The sequence below is a fragment of the Lissotriton helveticus genome, chromosome 11 (assembly GCF_964261635.1).
Source record: "Lissotriton helveticus chromosome 11, aLisHel1.1, whole genome shotgun sequence".
Lineage (NCBI taxonomy): Eukaryota > Metazoa > Chordata > Amphibia > Caudata > Salamandridae > Lissotriton > Lissotriton helveticus.
Window position 1 is genome coordinate 681928811 of NC_136072.1, and position 20930 is coordinate 681949740.

Here is a 20930-nt window from a genome sequence, read left to right on the forward strand (position 1 = left end):
GGGGTGTGATCCGGCCCTTGCTCTCGGCTGCGGGATGAACTTCTGAGGGGTGTGGACGTGGTTGAGAGTCCGCCTTCAGGCTCCGACACTGGCCCTCGGATGTCAGCTGATGAGTTGTCTCCTCCCTCTGGTGTCGCGGCTCGGGGTGACTCATTGACTCCATCCGCATCTTCTGTGTTCGCCCTCGGCCCAGGGGGAACCACTTTAAACCACGATGTGTTCCTTGATACTTCCTCCCTCTCTCTTCTAGCGGTTACCATGGTCCCTTTTGTGGCCGTTACAGTCCACGGGCCTGGTTCGTAGAACGTCTGGAACTTTTCTCCAGGGCGCCTGTTCCTGATGACTACCCGATCCCCTCTGCATAGTCGTGGTGGTGTTGCTCTACGTCGCTGGCTCGCTGATTGTTTTGGCGTCGCCGTTCCTGAATCTCCCTCATGTTACCCGTAAGCGGCGCTGGCTCCGGGGCTGTAGGAAGGAGGTCTCGGCGTCGGCCCTGGAACATGAGGGACCACGGGCTCTTCTGGGTGGTGCAGTGGGGAGTTCCTCGATATTCCCTTAGGAATTCATGTAGCCTTTGTTCAGGGTCGGCCTCTTCTACCACCGCTATCCTGAACATCTTGTTTAGGGTCCGCATAAATCTTTCTGCCTCCCCGTTGGCTTGCGGCCATTGGGGTGTGATGCGTCGGTGGGTGATGCCTCTGACCTTCAAAAATGTGGCGAATTCCGCTCCCTGGAACGGTGGGCCATTGTCGCTTTTTATCTCCTCAGGGTAACCAAACATGGAGAATAGTCTTTCTAGCGCCGGCCCCACGTGTGTGAAGGCCGTGGATTGCACCCTCTCAACTAGGGGGTACTTGGAGTACGAGTCAATAGCTACCAATGTGTGTCCCTCTCCCGGGAAGCTCCCGAAATCCAAGCTGACTTTGGTCCAGGGGGTCGTGCAGGCTTCCTCCGTAATTATCGGGGCCGGCCTTTCAGGATCGCTCGTCAGTTGGCAAGACATGCAGTTTTTCACGTAGTCCTCCACCATTGTTTCCAATTCAGGGAACCACACCTTTTCACGCATGCGTGCCTTCATTTTTGTGGAGCCCTGGTGGCCGCCATGAGCAAGTTGGGTGGCTCGGTGTCTGAGGCGTTTTGGTATCACCAGGCGTGTCCCTCTCAACAGCACCCCTTCTTCCGTGGCGCTGAGTTCGTGTCGGACGTGCCAGAACTTCGTGAGGGCTTCCTTGTCTGATGCTGTCCAAGTGTCCGGCGGGTGTAGGTAGTTGGTCCAGGATCCTTCCTGTACGGCTTGTAACGACCTCATGTACGGGTTGTCATCCACTGTCGCCTCCTTGATCTCCTCAATGGTCATGCATTGAGGGCAGGATGTGAGTGCTACCCACTGGGCAAATTCCTCGCAGTCATCATCAACAGGTATTGGTTCTTGAGGTAGTGGGTGGCGCAACAGGTAGTCAGCCGGATTTTTGGCTCCCGGTCTGTACACCACTTCCATGCCATACCTCTAAAGCTGAATCACCCACCTCTCAATGCGTGGTGGCGGATGGGGGGCGGTGCCCTTGAAGAGAGGCACCAGGGGCTGATGATCGGTTACCATCACAAATGAATGTCCTTGCAGGTAAAGATGAAAATGACTGCAGGCCCACTTGATTGCCAGGGCCTCCCGCTCGATTTGAGCGTATCTAGTTTCGGTCGGGGTCAGCGCCTTACTAGCAAAAGCCAAGGCCGTCCATTGTCCAGGCTCGTGTTCTTGGGTCAGAACAGCCCCTAGGCCTACCGGGCTGGCGTCGACAATCACTTCGGTCCGCTTGGCGGGGTCAAAGTATGATAATGTTGCATTTTCAAGGAGGGCATCCTTTATCCCCTGGAAGGCTTCATTTTCTTTCGTGCCCCATTGCCACTTGGCGTCCGTTTTCGTCAGTGCTCGGAGGGGTTCACTGCGGGTTGCCAGGCCGGGTATGAACCGGCCACAGTACGTAGCCATCCCGAGGAAACTCCTCACCTCCGTTGGTGACTTCGGTGCTGGGGCATCCTTTATGGACTTTGATTTTCTGGGGTCGATTTGAACTCCTTCTTGGTGAAAAACGTAACCAAAAAACTCAATTGAGGATTGAAAGAACTGACATTTGTCTCGGTGGAGCGTTGCTCCGTGTGTGCTCAGTCTTTTCAAGACATCTCGCAGGTGCTTGTAATGTTCGGATGCGGTGGCAGAGTGAATTAAAATGTCGTCGCTGACATTAATTACCCCCGGCAACCCTGACAATAGCTCCCTGATGGTATTCTGGAATACCTCCGCTGCCGATGATATTCCGAAATTGAGGCGTTTATATCGCCGGAGGCCAAGGTGAGTAATGAATGTCGTGATGAAACGGCTCTCCTCGGCAAGGGGCAGTTGATGGTAGCCCGCATTGAGATCAATTTTAGAGAACCATCTCGAGCCATTCACGTCTGCCACTATGTCGTCCATGGTGGGCGTTAAGTGTCTTTCTCTTTTGATAGCGGTGTTTGGCAGCCGCATATCGATACATAAGCGGATCTCGCCTGGTTGCTTGGGCTTCTCAACTATGACCATGGGGGAAACCCATGGGGTAGGTCCTGTTACTTTTTCGATAACTCCCAGGTTCTCGAGTTTCTCAAGTTCTTTTTCTACTAACGGCCGAAGGTGGAACGGTATCCTCCTGTGGCGCAGGGCAGTGGGAGAGACGGACTTGTCGATATGGAGCTTGATGGGGTCGCACTTGATGCAGCCGAGTCCTTTGAACAGTTCAGGGAATCGCTCCAACAGCTCATCCACTTGATGGGCTCTGATGCGGTTGGCAAACGCGATCAGTTTTAGGTCCTCCGCAGTGTGGCTGCTTAGCAAGGTGTCTGCTTCCCGGTCAATAATGTGTACCGTCGCTGTTACTTCTGTCTCATCTGCCCGGATGGGTATCACAATCTTCCCTTTTAGAGGTAGTGGGGAGTCTGCCCCATAGGCGAAAATTCTTGTCTTTGAATGTAGGACTTCAGGCCGTGGGCGTAGCTTGTTAAATTGTTGCAGCCCCATGACGTTGACAGTGGCGCCTGTGTCGATGATAGCTTTTACCTCATTCTCCCCCATGCGTACCACACAGGTCGGTTGTGGCCGTCGCCTCTGCTTCAGTTCCCGGGCAAATGAGATCACGTATGCTTCCTCGTCTTCCGAGTCCGAATCATCGTAGATTGTGGGCAGGTGTGTTTCAGCCCTCTCCGTGGGTGGGTCCGTAAGCGATAGCTGGCGGACAGCTTTCGTGGGCGTCCATGGCTTCTTGGAACTCCTGGGTTGGTTCTTCCTGCGACAAACTGACGCGAAATGATTTGGGATTCCGCAATTCCCGCAGGTTTGTCCTTGAGCTGGGCAGTCCTTGGCCGCATGGGGTTCGTGCCCACAGTATCCACAGCAGGCATGAGGCGGGTCCCTCCGGTATCCCTTTGGTGCCTGGCCACGTGTCCGCGGTCGTACCGCGTCGGCGCGTTCTACTTTGATGGTCTCGGTTTTGGCGGGAGTTTTGTGTAGGGCCTGTTCCATGGCCGTCGCTCTGGCATCCGAGAGTTCGTGGGCTCTGGCTAGGATGAGGATGTCTTCCAGGGAGATCCCCGGTTTTCGCAGGATGTGGCCCCTTAGTGTTTTATCTCGGCACCCCTGAATTAGTTGGCGTCGTATGGCCCTTGGCTGGTCCTCATCCGTGGAGCTGGCCAGCTCCCTCACTCGTGTGTGGAATTGGTCCATGGATTCCCCATCCCGCTGGCGGGCTTGTCCTAACTTGAAGACTTCAAAGTCTACGTTTAACTGGGGGTCGAAATGGTTGTTGAGGGCAGTGACTGCGGCAGCGTAGGTGGTCGCTGCACCCGGGTTGGGGAGGTGCTTGAAAAGTCTGAAAACCTCGTCTCCCGTGTAGTGGAGGAGTAGCGATCTTTTTACTGCGTCATCCGTTTCCCTCGTAACCACAAAATAGTTCTCTAGTCTTTCCAGCCAAATTTTCCATCGGGGCGAGGCTGTGGACGGGTCACTTGCCTCACTGAATGGTGGTAGCACCTCAGCAGCAGCATGCTGGAATGGAATGTTCATAACGGGCGCCACGGCATCAGCATCCACCATGGTGGCAACTCCCAAGAGTAGTTAGGGCAAAAGTACCTGTGCAAGGCTGAGGCAGTGTGCGTACTTTAGTAGGCAGGAGCTCCGTCTGTCCTCCTGACGCCGTATTTGCGGCCAAAAACTGCTTGCACCGTGGCTGGCAGATGATGATCTTCTTCCAGGTTCTCAGCGTCAGCTGTGTCCTCTCCAGGTGATACTAGGCCTCCCCAGGCCTCAGCAGGCCAAAAGGAACTGCACAGGGCAGAACAGAGCAGTCTAGGCGATTTCTTTCCGCTTCTCACCCCAGATGCGTGAGGAATAGCAGGGTTCGGCGGTCCCGCGTACCACGTGAGATGCGTGGCGAATGGCACTTGGTCGCAGCGGGAATCACAGCAATACGGCGGCAGGTTGCAGCGGCATACGCCCTCACCACAGGGCAGCAGGGAGACTGGCAGGCACTGTCCAGCAGGTGGGAGGCTGGCAAGGAAGGAGCACGCCGGCTCCTGGGAAGCCGTCGGGACCGTCGGGTCACACGCGGTGTGCACCGCGGGAGCGAGCAGACCGCTCCGCTTAGGCAGAGGTGTACGGGCGAGGGTTGGGCCCCCTCCGCTCGTCGCCAATGTAATAAGGCAGGTTGCTGGGCCTGCCTGGTGGACTGGTCGCTGCGCAGGGGTGGTAGCGCGCAGCGAGAGCCAGTGAAGCACACACTTGGTACCAGTCGGAAGTGACGTGCCCGAGCGCACGCCTTCCATTTATTCAGCCCCGCAGGCCACGCCTGGCCTGCGGATGTGGGGATGCGTGCAACGTGCATCCACTAGAGTGCTAACAGCACTACATCTACCACTGCCAAAAACAGAACTGGAACAAAATAGCTTAACTTTAGAATACGTTATGCAGTGCCCAATAGCATGTTAGTGCAAATTACTCTACCCGACCTCGCCAACCACCCTCACGGCAGATTATGAAATATACCACACTTTTATTCCAAATATGTATTGATAAGTACTCTGAATACCTTGTGGGAACGGGCACCTCTGTCACTCCTCCCAGCATGATCGACTGACTCAGCCTCACGAACACCACAAATGGTCTGTCCAAGAAATCCACTTCTCCCACCAGCACATTAGAGGCCTCAGCATCTCTTGGAATCTTCTTTATGAATTTATTTTTCATCTGAAAAGAAATACTCATCTTTAGGAACTGGTATGTTTGTGTGATTGTGCCACTCACTGTGTTGTCCTGCTTGAAGCGGACTTACGCTGCCATCACAGTTTGTGATTGGTGTGAAAAATGTTTTCGGTGTCATGTTATATATCAATGCCAAGGTGTGACAAACACAGGATATTGGTAATGGCATAGGTCAGCCATGTTTCTGCTGACAGTACCTGGGGATAGCGTTAGACATCTGATGGCTTCCATTAATTCACTTTGAAAATTACAAGTAAACCTAAATGGATTTAGTATTGGAATTAGGTTCTAAAAAGCGATGCATAAAAGGGCTATAAGATTGACAAAAGAATACAAGTGTATTAGTGTTTGAGGCCATAATTCATCACAGGGGCATAAAAGTATGCTAGTTTGAAAAAATTGACCAATATGGAAGCAGGGATGGCTTCTAATGCTGCCCAAGTGGAATCTGGTTAATAGAGATCCCACCCAAGGGTTATCAATCAGGGTTAGATAAGGGTCTTTCTCTGCTGTAGTTTGAATGATGGCATATTCTTGTACTATTGTTTTTTTGAGCTCTTCGCATCCCTTGTCATAGTCATATGGGCTCTATAAGCCTCCTTAACACAATATTTTTCACCCTTAGTGATCTAATGAAGGTGCATATACATTTCAGGTCTGCTCAATATGTCAGCAATCTGCTTGATATGCCAAAACTAATGGATCTTGTAGTCCAAACTACAAGCTAGATAATCCTCTATCATATCATTGCTACAGGTGGTATACTGATTGCACCAGACCCACAGCTATAGCAGTATTAGGGCTAATTTAATATAGCCGTCCACATTACTAAGGCGTAATTCCTCATCTAGCAAATAGTGGGGACTGCAAGGAGGTTGCTCTAAGAAGTACCTACAGAATTGATTTTCTTCTGTGGGAAGATTTTTTACTTCACAAGAACCTCAGATAGCAGACCTCTGTGAAATAAGTGTGGTAAACATTTGCGCTTGTAAATTTTCAAAAGGGTCATAATTAGTTTCTTTCCAACTCTCTGGGTGCAGTTAAATAAAACTCCATCAAATTGGTTAAACCTTAGACTCCTATTGGAAAGGCAAGTTGACCATGTGTGAGTCAAATGTTAACCAAAGGTAAGAGAAGCAATTTACCTTCCAGGTGATCTTTCTATGGATGGAAATAGATCTGATCTTACATGACCTGGGGCCACATCCTAAATACTGGATTTTAGATAAATGAATCTCAATATTGAGATTATCTAAAAATGTAACACAATTTTCATTTTGGCCTTTGGTACCATTGGCTATCCAGGACATTAGAACGGCGCCATCAGCATATGGTCATACTGCAACGGGGTTTGAGTGTACCTTTGACATATCCCTACCTTTTGAAATCGAAAGGCAGTAAGGGGTTTTATTTATGTCTTTCTATCTATCTATCTATCTATCTATCTATCTATCTATCTATATATATATATATTTATTCACTGAAAAAAACACAGGTTTCAGGGAAGTTATAGTTAGTTGGAGATTCCACTCGTACAAAACCAGAGAAATTAGGCAGTTATAATTAGTTGAGGTAACTATAACTCATGCCCCCACATTGCACTGATGATGACTTCACATATTAAATCATTAATGACATGGTCAGTGACATCATTGATGACATCATCCAGCGACTGTGTGTTTCTGTAAAGTTTAAATATGTTTTTTATATATATATATATATATATATATATATATATATATATATATATATATATATATATATATAAGGGCAATTTTTGGAATCAAAATTTCTACACGGCGGCCTGGCCGTGGGGAGGAGCACCATCAATTGCTGGGAGATACACAGATTCCAGTAAGTGAGGCTGTCGTTTTGGTACAAACCGAGACGTTTTTCAGCACAGTGCCTCATATGCTAAATATGCCTTCCAAATGACTCTAACCTACTATAGGAAACAAATGAAGCCTTAATTTATAAATGAACACTTGAACTTACCTGAAGTGAAAAAATTATGCTCGCACTACGAATCTCATATCCCAGCATGCATCAATGTTTTGTATCGAGTTGACGCCCAATGAGAGGCAGTGAAGTGAAGAAATAAAGCTGGTAATCATGCAATGCGAGGCTCATGTGTTTTGATTTATGGCAGCCCAGGAAGAAGAGGTCCTAACCTTGAAACGCGTCGGCTTTGATAAACACGAATATGAGGAATGCGCAGGCTGCATGGCGAGACCCTGTCGTGTGACCTCCCAATGCTGAAGGGCAATTTTTGGAATAAAAAAAAAATATATATATATATATATATATATTCACTGAAAAAACCATAGGTTATAGACCATATATAGTTAGGAATTAGCATTTACAAAACCTTGAAAATTCACTGAAAAAACCATAGGTTATAGACCATATATAGTTAGGAATTAGCATTTAAAAAACCTTATTTTACTCACACAAAACCATTGAAATTCCATATATAGTTAGTTGCACTAACTATATATTGTGCACCCGCAATCCACTGCTGATGATGTCACATATTACATCATTCATGACATGGTCAGTGACATCACTGATGACATCACTGATGACATCTCAAATGACATCACTGATGACATCACTGATGACATCATCCATTGACTGTGTGTTTCTGTAAAGTTTAAATATGTTTTACATATTGAAAAATGAGTAGATGTAGAAGTGCCTAAATAAAAGATTTAGTAGGTGCGTGACTGACTTTATGAATGAGTAAGTGATTAAATGTGTCTCACTGAGTGCATGGGTTAGTGACTAAACTGTCTTAGTTTGTGCATCATTATGTCTGTTGTTCTGTAAAGTGCTGCATGTGTTGATCAGTAGCTATATGAGTAACTATATGGGTTATTGATTGATTGTCCAAGTATTTGTATGGGAGACTGAGTGTGTGTGTGGCTGGCTGGGAGATGTCTGACTCTGTGCAGATCAATGTGTTCTTGTATCAATGATTGTATAAGAGAGTAAGTATGTGTTAGTATATGTTTGAAAATGTAAGGTACTCTATGTTTAACTGTATAGATTAGAAAATGGAAGTGTGATTGATTCTTTACAGGACTGACTAGGTGTGTGATTAACTCCATGGATCAGTGGCAGAGTGTGAGTGTCTGTATAGGTGTATGAGTGCATATGATAGTGTTGTAAAGATGAGTGATTGTATGTATGAATGATTGTATGGGTGAATGAGTGAATGTGTGTGTAGACGAAGGAATCAGTGAGTGCGTATGTAGTAACTAGTATTGGTGTGTCAATGGTTTAAAAAATTATATTCTGTATTTAACACTGGGTGTAACAGAGGTTATATTAAAGTGTGAGGAGATGCATTGTATTGTCACATGAATGATATCATCAGTGATGTGACCATTGATGTCAAATGAGATGTCATCAGTGATGTCATTTGAGATGTCATCAGTGATGTCATCAGGGATGTCATTTGAGATGTTATCAGTGATGTCATTTGAGATGTCATCAGTGATGTCATCAGTGATGTCATTTGAGATGTCATCAGTGATGTCATCAGTGATGTCACTGACCATGTCATGAATGATGTAATATGTGACATCATCAGCAGTGGATTGCGGGTGCACAATATATAGTTAGTGCAACTAACTATATATGGAATTTCAATGGTTTTGTGTGAGTAAAATAAGGTTTTTTAAATGCTAATTCCTAACTATATATGGTCTATAACCTATGGTTTTTTCAGTGAATTTTCAAGGTTTTGTAAATGCTAATTCCTAACTATATATGGTCTATAACCTATGGTTTTTTCAGTGAATTTCAATGGTTTTTTAATAGCAAATATCATAAGCTGTCGAATGTCAAGTACGTGGTAAGTGAAAACATTTTCGTGTTTATGCACACTGATCTGCTTTGAATGGTGCCCCCCCCCCCTCATTTCTATTAGGAGTACTCTCTCTTTGCAGATAGTGAAAGGTAGTTAACGCAGGTCTTTGCCCCCATTGTAATCCGTCGTGCCTGCTTCTCTCTCCATTTGATTCATTGTTATCCAAGTATTTACTGTTTTAGAATTAGTTCTCTTTGGTTCATTCTCTATTTACAAACAAACACAGAGTCGCAATACTCTGTTTAGTCTTTGCAGATAACGAAAAATCGTGTAAAAAAAAAGAAAAGGAATCGAGCAAAATCAGTAGGCCACTAATGGGATCTCTTTTTGACCTCGCTAAAATAGAAACATTAGGAACAACCCCTCATGACAAATACAAAACTAGTGAGATGAACTGAACTCCACACAATGATGGCTGCAAAACAGCTCTGCTCCGCCACCCACCCCGCCCAAAATAACGATAAAGAACGGCTGCCATGATTGGTTGCGGAATGACCACGACGGAGCTACGAAATGGTGCTGCTCTCATGCTAACCCCAGCTTCGGTCTGAAACATCCAGAAACACTGTAGACTACCAATTCGATCAGTTCCGATAGCGCCCCAATGTAACCCGGTAGAGAAGAACTAGCCCTCCCCTCTTTGACTAATAGTTCTTGTTGCCTGTCCCTTCTGTTGTCATTTAACAGAACTATTTAGCCTGCTGAAAGGGGTTGTGTTCCGACCGCTGGTTGGTGGAGACATTTTGACTATATTCTGTACCTGCGTTGTCGCGTAATGCGTCATATGACGCGCCGCGTTAGCGCATCCGGAAGTCATCCGGGGCGCGCAGCGCGTAACGTAAGCATAACAAGTCATGTGACTTGTTAATAAAACTTTTCATTGGTTCATTTTACTTTTCTTATTGTAATGATGAAAGGCTTGGTCATATGACCTAAAAATTACGCTTTTCATTACTTCCGAACATTATTTTTTCTTAAATATATGTTATAATGTTCCAGGCTAATGTACTTTCCCGGAAATTTTACAACTGTCCTGCAAGTAAAATATATTCTTTTTTCGAGAAAAAGAGCGTTTCTTCGTCCCATGACGGAGCCGTTGAGCAAAAGAGGGTCGACCTGCTGTCTTAGTCGCCGATACGCCTGAATATGAGATTCTTATCGATCACTTTATGTTGCAGGAATAGAAAACACAACAGCCCTTGACCATTTATCTTTACTGCGTTCCTTCGTATTATACCTTTTACCCTTCATGTAATTGGTCTGCTTTATTTCACTTGCCTTTTAATGATTCTAAAACAGTCACTATTATTAAAAACTTTACCAATGTATATACTACTACCATGTTTTCTTTTAAAAACCTTTATTGTGAAAATTTCATTATAAAAATACGAGCCTATAACCACGTGGGCCTGCCACGGAGCAAACTGTAATCGTATATGATAAATAGACATTTACACTGTAGAGGAACATAACGGGCGGGCCATTAGGTTGCAAGAACTAAGGTGTCTAACAGTTACGGAATCGGTGGACGTACATTTTATAATTAAAATACGACAGGGCCAGTTACAATAAAATTATCTAGATATACATTTGCGGGCAAGTACCATGGGTGACGTTAATTCGAACTTTCAACAGTACAGTAATCAATAACACATCAGAACTTAATATCAATAGGGATGTCGAAATATTCAATCAATTCTCGTCCCCGCCCGCCATATGCTTCAAAACTGCATACGTATCTCGTGATTTCAAGGTTCTGCAACCAGTACACAACAAGGAGTTACGAGTCCCATTTATTCCGGCGCCATTTTGGGCGAGGACGGGCAGGTCCAGGATATAGTCAAAATGTCTCTACCAACCATCGACTATGATGATGTTCATATGCTGTATTTATTAGAGTAACACTCAGATGTCCACATGAAATAAATTTGCCACAATCTAAACATGTCATTTTAATCTTTCCAAAGTTCTTCTAAATATTTGGGACCGTTTCCCTTGCCTCTGAAGCTCTCAGTGCCACTTCTTTGATGAATGTACTAGCAGGTCAGGGGTTCTCCTCCAAATCTCTCTTTTATGCAGCACTATAATTAATTGGTGCCACCTCTCCATATGACGATGCATGGTATAGTTACCACAACTATATTTTTTTTCGGTTCCTCTAGAGAGTTCATCGTGGCAGATGAAGCGTGTAACGTACCGGGCATTTACCTTTTTTTGCATGTACAGGAAAGGAAAAAAAAATCGAGCGTCCGAGTTCTAAGGTGTCCCAGGGCCATTTTAGTGGACCAGGCCCAAATCCAAAGAACAGGCCGCCATTTTGAGAGTCCTGTTGCAGCCGCCTGTCGCTGTAGCATCAAGAGCAGCCGAAACTCAGCTGAATGGCAACTGAAACGGTAAAGGGGCGCCCCACTACAGCAGACGAGCCAGGCCCAAATCCAAAGAACTGCTATCTCACAGGCTAATGGGGCGACCCACGCCGAGTTTCAGCATTGTAGGATGACCACACAAGTACAGCAACTTGCTAGACATCACCTCGGTGCCATCCGGATCTCGGCGCCCCACTGCAGATGAAGTGCCTCTCAACTATGAAACCACCACGGTGACATCCGGATCTTGGCGCGTTGTGCTGCCTTCGGCCTATTCGCACATCGGTCCGCTACTGACGCCATCTCACAGGCTAATGGGGCGACCCACGCCGAGTTTCAGCATTGTAGGATGACCACACCAGTACAGCAACTTGCTAGACATCACCTCGGTGCCATCCGGATCTCGGCGCCCCACTGCAGATGAAGTGCCTCTCAACTATGAAACCACCACGGTGACATCCGGATCTTGGCGCGTTGTGCTGCCTTCGGCCTATTCGCACATCGGTCCGCTACTGACGCCATCTCACAGGCTAATGGGGCGACCCACGCCGAGTTTCAGCATTGTAGGATGACCACACCAGTACAGCAACTTGCTAGACATCACCTCGGTGCCATCCGGATCTCGGCGCCCCACTGCAGATGAAGTGCCTCTCAACTATGAAACCACCACGGTGACATCCGGATCTTGGCGCGTTGTGCTGCCTTCGGCCTATTCGCACATCGGTCCGCTACTGACGCCATCTCACAGGCTAATGGGGTGACCCACGCCGAGTTTCAGCATTGTAGGATGACCACACCAACTTGCTAGACATCACCTCAGTGCCATCCGAATCTTGGCATCTCAACGCCTAGTGGTATCTTGCATACAAAAAATATTGTTACGCTGCCTTTGGCCCCATTCGCACATCAGTCCGCAACTTAGACATCACCTCGGTGCCATCCGGATCTTGGCATCTCAGCGCCTTGTGGTGTCAGTCAGAAAATATTGTTGTGCTGCCTTCGGCCTATTCGCACATCGGTCCGCTACTGACGCCATCTCACAGGCCAACAGGGCGCCCCACGCCGACTTTCAGCATTGTAGGATGGCCACACCAGTACCACAACTTGCAAGACACCACCTCGGTGCCATCCGGATCTTGGCATCTCAGCGCCTTGTGGTCTCTTCTACACCGGAAATATAGTAGAAAATATTGTTGCGCTGCCTTTGGCCCCATTCACACATCAGTCCGCTACTGACACCATCTCACAGGCCAACGGGGCGCCCCACGCCGACTTTCAACATTGTAGGATGGCCACAGAAGTGCGACAACTTACTAGACACCACCTCGGTGCCATCCGGATCTTGGCGCGTTGTGCTGCCTTCGGCCTATTCGCACATCGGTCCGCTACTGACGCAAACTCACAGGCCAACGGGGCGCCCCACGCCGACTTTCAGCATTGTAGGATGGCCACACCAGTGCGGCAACTTCCTACACACCACCTCGGTGCCATCCGGATCTTGGCGCGTAGTTAAGCTGCAGCAGCTGCAAATAAGCTTCAGACAGTGTTACAACCGCTGCTCAGAACTCTCAACTATGACACCACCTCGATGCCATCCGGATCTTGGCGCGTTGTATTGCCTTCGGCCTATTCGCACATCGGTCCGCTACTGACGCCGCCTCACGTGCCAACGTATTTTCTCCGCATTTTATACCCTATGCCGCATAACAGGTCATGTGACTTGTTTATAAAACTTTTCATTGGTTCATTTTACTTTTGGTTTCCTAATGATGGAAGGCTTGATCATATGACCTAAAAACAACACTTTTCATTGGATGAAAACTTTTTTTCCCCCCCAAACGATGAAAGCCCCACCTTGTTTCTGGATGTTTCAGACTGAAGCTGGCGTCACCATGAGAGCACCACCATCTCGTAGCTCCGTCGTGGTCATTCCGCGAGCAATCATGGCAGCCGCTCCCCACCAGAAGCCTGCAGGAGTCGGGGACCCCAAAACTTTTGATGAATTCTCAAGGCGGAGGGGACGCTTTCGAGAATGGGGTCCAAGACCTAGCAGACAAGCGTCCGATTTCCAAGGTGTCCCAGGGCCATTTCAGTGGACCAGGCCCAAAAAGGAAACAGCCTGCCGCCATTTTGAGAGTCCTGTGGCAGCCGCCTATCGCTGCACCGCAAGAGTGGGCGCAACTCAGCTGAATGGCGGATTTTGACACAGTGGACCAAAAGCGGACGGAATGGCAACTGAAACGGTAAAGGGGCGCCCCACTACAACAGACGAGACTCCACCTGGAGAGGCCCGTTCACGCCGCCTCCCCCGGGGCGCTCCACGCCGTTATTCGGAGCAGCATTGTAGGATACCAAAACCAGTGCGGCAACTTACTGGACATCACCTTGGTGCCATCGTTCTGCTGCCTTGGAACTATTCGCACAACAGTTTGCTACTGATGACCCACCCCCCGCGACGCCCCACGCCGTTATTTGCTGGGTGGCAACTTACTAGACATCACTTTTGTGTCATCTTGATTTCGGCGCGTTCTGCTGCCTTGGAACTATTCGCACAACAGTTTGCTACTGATCACCCACCCCCCGCGACGCCCCACGCCGGAAATCTGGACGTTGTGCTGCGTTGGGACTATTCGCACAGCCGACCGCTACTTCGTTGTTTTTCTCTAAAAATGTTTATATGTTATTACTATTTTTGTTTTCTTGTATATATTTATAAATTATTAAAGTTTTATAATCTTACTACTTTGTCGGAGTGCTATATATTTTTAATGTGACACATAATTGTAAAAACTTTGATGTACAAAGAGTCATCCCTGGAATCTTCCGCTTCAGGCTCGGTCCCCTCCCCAATCACAATACAGGATGGTTTTCAGATAATAGCAACGCTTCTGCTGTGACGGATCTCATCGAGTGTGGGCCTTGATCTACTATAACTCCTTTGAAGAGGGGTGATTCTTTACAGCTGTGGCCATAAACTACATCTGCAGGGCTAGCTGATACCCTAGGACCAGCCTGGACAATCGGACACAGAGGAAAAGGAGTGTCAGAGGGTGCGGTAGTGAATAGGGCGAAAGGGAGGTGTCGGGCGGGCACAGGGTGTGATTCTCAGGGAAGAACAGCGCAGATGGGGGGAGGTTTATTACCCATGCATAAAACAGAGAGCGGGGGTGACCACTGCCTGGGGGAGATGCTTGCGAGGGTGGGGAGCCATGCTAAGGATCGACAGCGTTCACAGAGTGGATCTGGTCAAGGCATCTAAAATGGCTGCCGTGCACGACAAAAGTGTGGCATTTGAAAAAAGACAAGATGGCGCACACAATGTTTTTCAACAATTCCTGATTTCCTTCGAATCGAACGTTAACAGACGTTGGGGCATATTACCAAAGTTAAGCGATATTTATCCCTAACGATGCATTGCAAAGATTTTTTTACCGTCAGAAATTATCGCAGATAAACCTTGCTATTATCAAGGTTTATCGCAAATACGATAAAAAACGAGCGCAATGCATTAATGTCGCTGAAAACTCCGCGATATTCATGCATTACCGAGCTAATGCTCTTAGCCATGTTATCCACCTCCCATTGGATAACATGGCTAAGAACTGCTCAGGGCAGCTGTTACTTTTTGGAGATATTCGCGCTTATCTCGAATATTTCCAAAAGTTGATAATAGGAGATAGCGATGTTAGCGACTGTTTCCAGTCGCTAACATCTTGGCATGCCCACTTTGCATGTCATTAGTGATAAATATCACTCACATGCAAAGTGGGACCCAAGATGGTCGCTATCTCCTACTAGCCGTCGCTAACTGGTGTTAGCAACAGCTAGGTAATACACATATAATTTTATCTCCGCGAAGCGGAGCGCTGTTACAGATATATATCTTGTTTTTGAACGTTAATTTCTCAAAATGCACTGAAGCACATATATTGAGACATAGCAAAGGCACATCGGGCTACCAGTCCCTAATATTTTGCCAAGTTTCGTGCAAATCCATTCAGCCGTTCGATTATTGACATTTAGATACGTCTACAGCCTGAATGGCTGAACGGAATTACACCAAACTTGGCAAAATGGTACATCAAACCTAAGAGGTCAGGGAGGATCTACTATGCCCCCTTATGGTCATTTGCCCCTTCGCTTTGGCCTCCTCTTGTCTCTCGATCCTACCGAGAGACAAGATGGCGGCCGCTACGTACTGTTTGGAATGTTTACAGACACCGGAGAGCCAATCAGCTTCGCTTCGCAAAGCTCCGTAACGCGAAAAGTACGCGAAGCGGTGCGCTGTTACAGATATATATCTTTTTTTGAACGTTAATTTCTCAAAATCCACTGAAGCACATATATTGAGACCTAGCAAAGGCACATCGGGCTACCAGTCCCTACAATTTTGCCAAGTTTCGTGCAAATCCATTCAGCCGTTCGATTATTATTATTATTATTTTTTTTTGCCCCGCGGGGCCCTTTTAAAACCTCCACATCAAACCTAGGGGGTCAGCGAGGATCTACTATGCCCCCTTATAGTTATTTCCCCCTTTGTTTTGACCTCCTCTTGTCTCTCGATCCTACCGAGAGACAAGATGGCGGCCGCTACGGACTGTTTGGAATGTTGACAGACGCCGGAGAACCAATCAGCTTCGCTTCACAAAGCTCCGTTGCGCGAAAAGTACGCGTAGCGGAGCGCTAACCGGTCCGCTGTTACAGATATATATCTTTTTTTAAACGTTAATTTCTCAAAATCCACTGGAGCACATATATTGAGACCTACAAAAGGCACATCGGGCTACCAGTCCCTACAATTTTGCCAAGTTTCGTGCAAATCCATTCAGCCGTTCGGGCTAAAAGTGAGGCCAACCGCCCTATGGAAAACTCAATGTTAAAAACACGTTTTGGGACCCCCCTTTTTTCTCGGCCCCCACTGGACGAACCCCCCCCAAATTTTCAAGGGCTGCTCAGAAACAAAATGTGCCATTTTCCTGAAAATTTCAGCCAATTCCGTCCACAAACGCCAAAGTTATTAGACATAGAATTTTCAAAAAACCCATAGAGAAAAAATCCTAACTATATATACCTACTGGCGACCGCCAGTAGGTAATACATATGTATATATATATATATATATATATATATATACATACAGACCACTTCACTTCGAAAAGAAAAGCGCGGAGGCCAGAGGGGGATCCTTTGAAAGCGCTTTATTTCCCAGGTACAGCAATCAGTGCGGCAAATGCATTTTGGCTTGCTTAGAAGCCTTCCTCAGTGCCCATGCACCGATAATGAGTCACGCAGTACACCATCAGAGCTGCTTCGCCAAATAATGCGGGTGCCATCAGACTCCTCCCCTTGTAGCGTCGGCTCACCTGTGGGAGATCTCATGAGAGTGAGAGAACTCCAACTCCCAGCATGCAGAGTGTCCATGATGCCGGGCCGGTGGTGTGGGGGGGCGGGAAAAATTCGAAAAAATCCACTCCAATGTCTTTTGCTGCTCTGTTTGGTGTGGCCCCTATGGCAGCACCTGTGTCCCAAAGCGCCTCCTCAGGTCCCCTCGGGCTGCTGGACCATGTAACAGGAAATGGGGCTTGTGCGGGGACAGCCGCGTCGCAACTCAGCGTCCTAACGGGGTAAGTACCACCAGCCGCACTCCTCCTCCTGTTAATCCGGTGGACAACTAACTTCTCGATCCCTCGAGTCCCAAATCACTGCAAGCAGCGCTATGCCAGAAAAGTTAGTGTCTCTTTTTCAGCAGGGCCATCCGTTACGCGCTTCTGGCTTGGCGCGATATATGAGCAGACCACTTCACTTTGAAAAGAAAAGCGCGGAGGCCAGAGGGGGATCCTTTGAAAGCGCTTTATTTCCCAGGTACAGCAATCAGTTCGTCAAATGCATTTCGGCTTGCTTAGAAGCCTTCCTCAGTGCCCATGCACCGATAATGAGTCACGCAGTAAACCATCAGAGCTGCTTCGCTAAATAATGCGGGTGCCATCAGACTCCTCCCCTTGTAGCGTCGGCTCACCTGTGGGAGATCTCATGAGAGTGAGAGAACTCCAACTCCCAGCATGCAGAGTGTCCATAATGCCGGGCCGGTGGTGTGGGGGGCGGGAAACATTTGAAAAAATCCACTCCAATGTCTTTTGCTGCTCTGTTTGGTGTGGCCCTTATGGCAGCACCTGCGTCCCAAAGCGCCTCCTCAGGTCCCCTCGGGCTGCTGGACCATGTAACCGGAAATGGGGCTTGTGCGGGGACAGCCGCGTCGCAACTCAGCGTCCTAACGGGGTAAGTACCACCAGCCGCACTCCTCCTCCTGTTAATCCGGTGGACAACTGACTTGTCGATCCCTCGAGTCCCAAATCACTGCAAGCAGCGCTATGCCAGAAAAGTTAGTGTCTCTTTTGCAGCAGGGCCATCCGTTACGCGCTTCTGGCTTGGCGCGATATATGAGCAGACCACTTCACTTTGAAAAGAAAAGTGCCGAGGCCAGAGGGGGATCCTTTGAAAGCGCTTTATTTCCCAGGTACAGCAATCAGTTCGGCAAATGCATTTCGGCTTGCTTAGAAGCCTTCCTCAGTGCCCATGCACCGATAATGAGTCATGCAGTAAACCATCAGAGCTGCTTCGCTAAATAATGCGGGTGCCATCAGACTCCTCCCCTTGTAGAGTCGGCTCACCTGTGGGAGATCTCATGAGAGTGAGAGAACTCCAACTCCCAGCATGCAGAGTGTCCATGATGCCGGGCCGGTGGTGTGGGGGGCGGGAAAAATTTGAAAAAATCCACTCCAATGTCTTTTGCTGCTCTGTTTGGTGTGGCCCCTATGGCAGCACCTGCGTCCCAAAGTGCCTCCTCAGGTCCCCTCGGGCTGCTGGACCATGTAACAGGAAATGGGGCTTGTGCGGGGACAGCCGCGTCGCAACTCAGCGTCCTAACGGGGTAAGTACCACCAGCCGCACTCCTCCTCCTGTTAATCCGGTGGACAACTACTCGATCCCTCGAGTCCCAAATCACTGCAAGCAGCGCTATGCCAGAAAAGTTAGTGTCTCTTTTTCAGCAGGGCCATCCTTTACGCGCTTCTGGCTTGGCGCGATATATGAGCAGACCACTTCACTTCGAAAAGAAAAGCGCGGAGGCCAGAGGGGGATCCTTTGAAAGCGCTTTATTTCCCAGGTACAGCAATCAGTTCGTCAAATGCATTTCGGCTTGCTTAGAAGCCTTCCTCAGTGCCCATGCACCGATAATGAGTCACGCAGTAAACCATCAGAGCTGCTTCGCTAAATAATGCGGGTGCCATCAGACTCCTCCCCTTGTAGCGTCGGCTCACCTGTGGGAGATCTCATGAGAGTGAGAGAACTCCAACTCCCAGCATGCAGAGTGTCCATAATGCCGGGCCGGTGGTGTGGGGGGCGGGAAACATTTGAAAAAATCCACTCCAATGTCTTTTGCTGCTCTGTTTGGTGTGGCCCTTATGGCAGCACCTGCGTCCCAAAGCGCCTCCTCAGGTCCCCTCGGGCTGCTGGACCATGTAACCGGAAATGGGGCTTGTGCGGGGACAGCCGCGTCGCAACTCAGCGTCCTAACGGGGTAAGTACCACCAGCCGCACTCCTCCTCCTGTTAATCCGGTGGACAACTACTCGATCCCTCGAGTCCCAAATCACTGCCAGCAGCGCTATGCCAGAAAAGTTAGTGTCTCTTTTTCAGCAGGGCCATCCTTTACGCGCTTCTGGCTTGGCGCGATATATGAGCAGACCACTTCACTTCGAAAAGAAAAGCGCGGAGGCCAGAGGGGGATCCTTTGAAAGCGCTTTATTTCCCAGGTACAGCAATCAGTTCGTCAAATGCATTTCGGCTTGCTTAGAAGCCTTCCTCAGTGCCCATGCACCGATAATGAGTCACGCAGTAAACCATCAGAGCTGCTTCGCTAAATAATGCGGGTGCCATCAGACTCCTCCCCTTGTAGCGTCGGCTCACCTGTGGGAGATCTCATGAGAGTGAGAGAACTCCAACTCCCAGCATGCAGAGTGTCCATGATGCCGGGCCGGTGGTGTGGGAGGGCGGGAAAAATTTGAAAAAATCCACTCCAATGTCTTTTGCTGCTCTGTTTGGTGTGGCCCCTATGGCAGCACCTGCGTCCCAAAGCACCTCCTCAGGTCCCCTCCGGCTGCTGGACCATGTAACAGGAAATGGGGCTTGTGCGGGGACAGCCGCGTCGCAACTCAGCGTCCTAACGGGGTAAGTACCCCCAGCCGCACTCCTTCTCCTGTTAATCCGGTGGACAACTAACTTCTCGATCCCTCGAGTCCCAAATCACTGCAAGCAGTGCTATGCCAGAAAAGTTAGTGTCTCTTTTGCAGCAGGGCCATCCTATATATATGCCAATATGTATTGAAGAATGAGTGGGTGTATAAGTGTCTGAATGGATGATTTTGTAGGTGCGTGAGTGACTGTATAAGTGAGTGATTAAACGTGTCTTACAGAATGCATGGGGTAGTGACTAAACTGTGTGAAAGTCTCTATCAGTCTGTCAGTTAGTGTGTAAGCCGCTGCATGGGTTGGTGAGTAGCTACATGAGTGTCTATATAGGTTATTGATTGGTTGTCTGAGCATCTGTATGGGTGCCTGAGTGTGTGTGTGGGTGGGTCGGAGTGTGTGACTCTGTGCATAGATGTGTGAGAAGGTGAATCACAGGGTGTATGGGTTCAAGAGTGCATCTGGGAAGGGATGTATGGGTGGGTGAGTGAGTGTGAGTATGGTTGTGTTGGTAAGTGAATGGATGTCTCAGTGGTAAATGTGTAAGTAACTACATATGTGAAAGGCAGCATGTGTGAGTGTTGGAGTATATAAATGACTATATGTGAGAGTGAGTGATTGTGAGAGTGGCTTTATGGATGAGTGTGTGCTTGTATCAGTGATTGTACAAGAGAGTAAGTATGTGCTAGTATCTGTATGAATAAGTGAGGTGGTGTGGGTATAACTGTATTGGTGAGTAAATGGGAGTGTGATTGATTCTTTGCATGACTGACTAGGTGTGTGAGTAGCTCCATGGATGAGTGGCGGTATAGGTATATGAGTGCATATGTGTCACGCTCTGGCGTTTTGCAGATCCCGGGGGGTTCTGCCAATCCACATACAGAAGACCGAGACCCTCACTTCCGGGCGGTAGCAGAGTCCCGGTCTAGTCTTTTTCTAACCACCTTTTGCCCAGTAGCGCTTCCGGGGGATTCGCTTAAACTCAGGGTTTTCCCGCCGGTTCAGCGCTTTGGATTCCTTATGTTCCGGGTTCGTGTCTCTATGCGAACGCTTCCCGAGCTGACGACCGAAGGCTGAGGACTCACCCCATCGGTATTCTTACCCTCATTCCGGTTCTGCCGGAACTCTGCCTTGTTCCTTGCCGCGCTGGTGAGCGCGGTTAA

At 48.2% G+C, this 20930-nt stretch overlaps 1 protein-coding gene across 1 annotated transcript in view; it reads right to left on the reverse strand.

Annotated features, from left to right (window-relative positions):
* Positions 1-20930, reverse strand: part of SLC4A5 (solute carrier family 4 member 5) — a 659349-nt gene that overhangs the window by 476800 nt on the left and 161619 nt on the right. Inside the window, 1 exon segment of the mRNA XM_078665747.1 lies at positions 5112-5269. Coding sequence (XP_078521873.1) covers positions 5112-5269 — 158 coding nt within the window.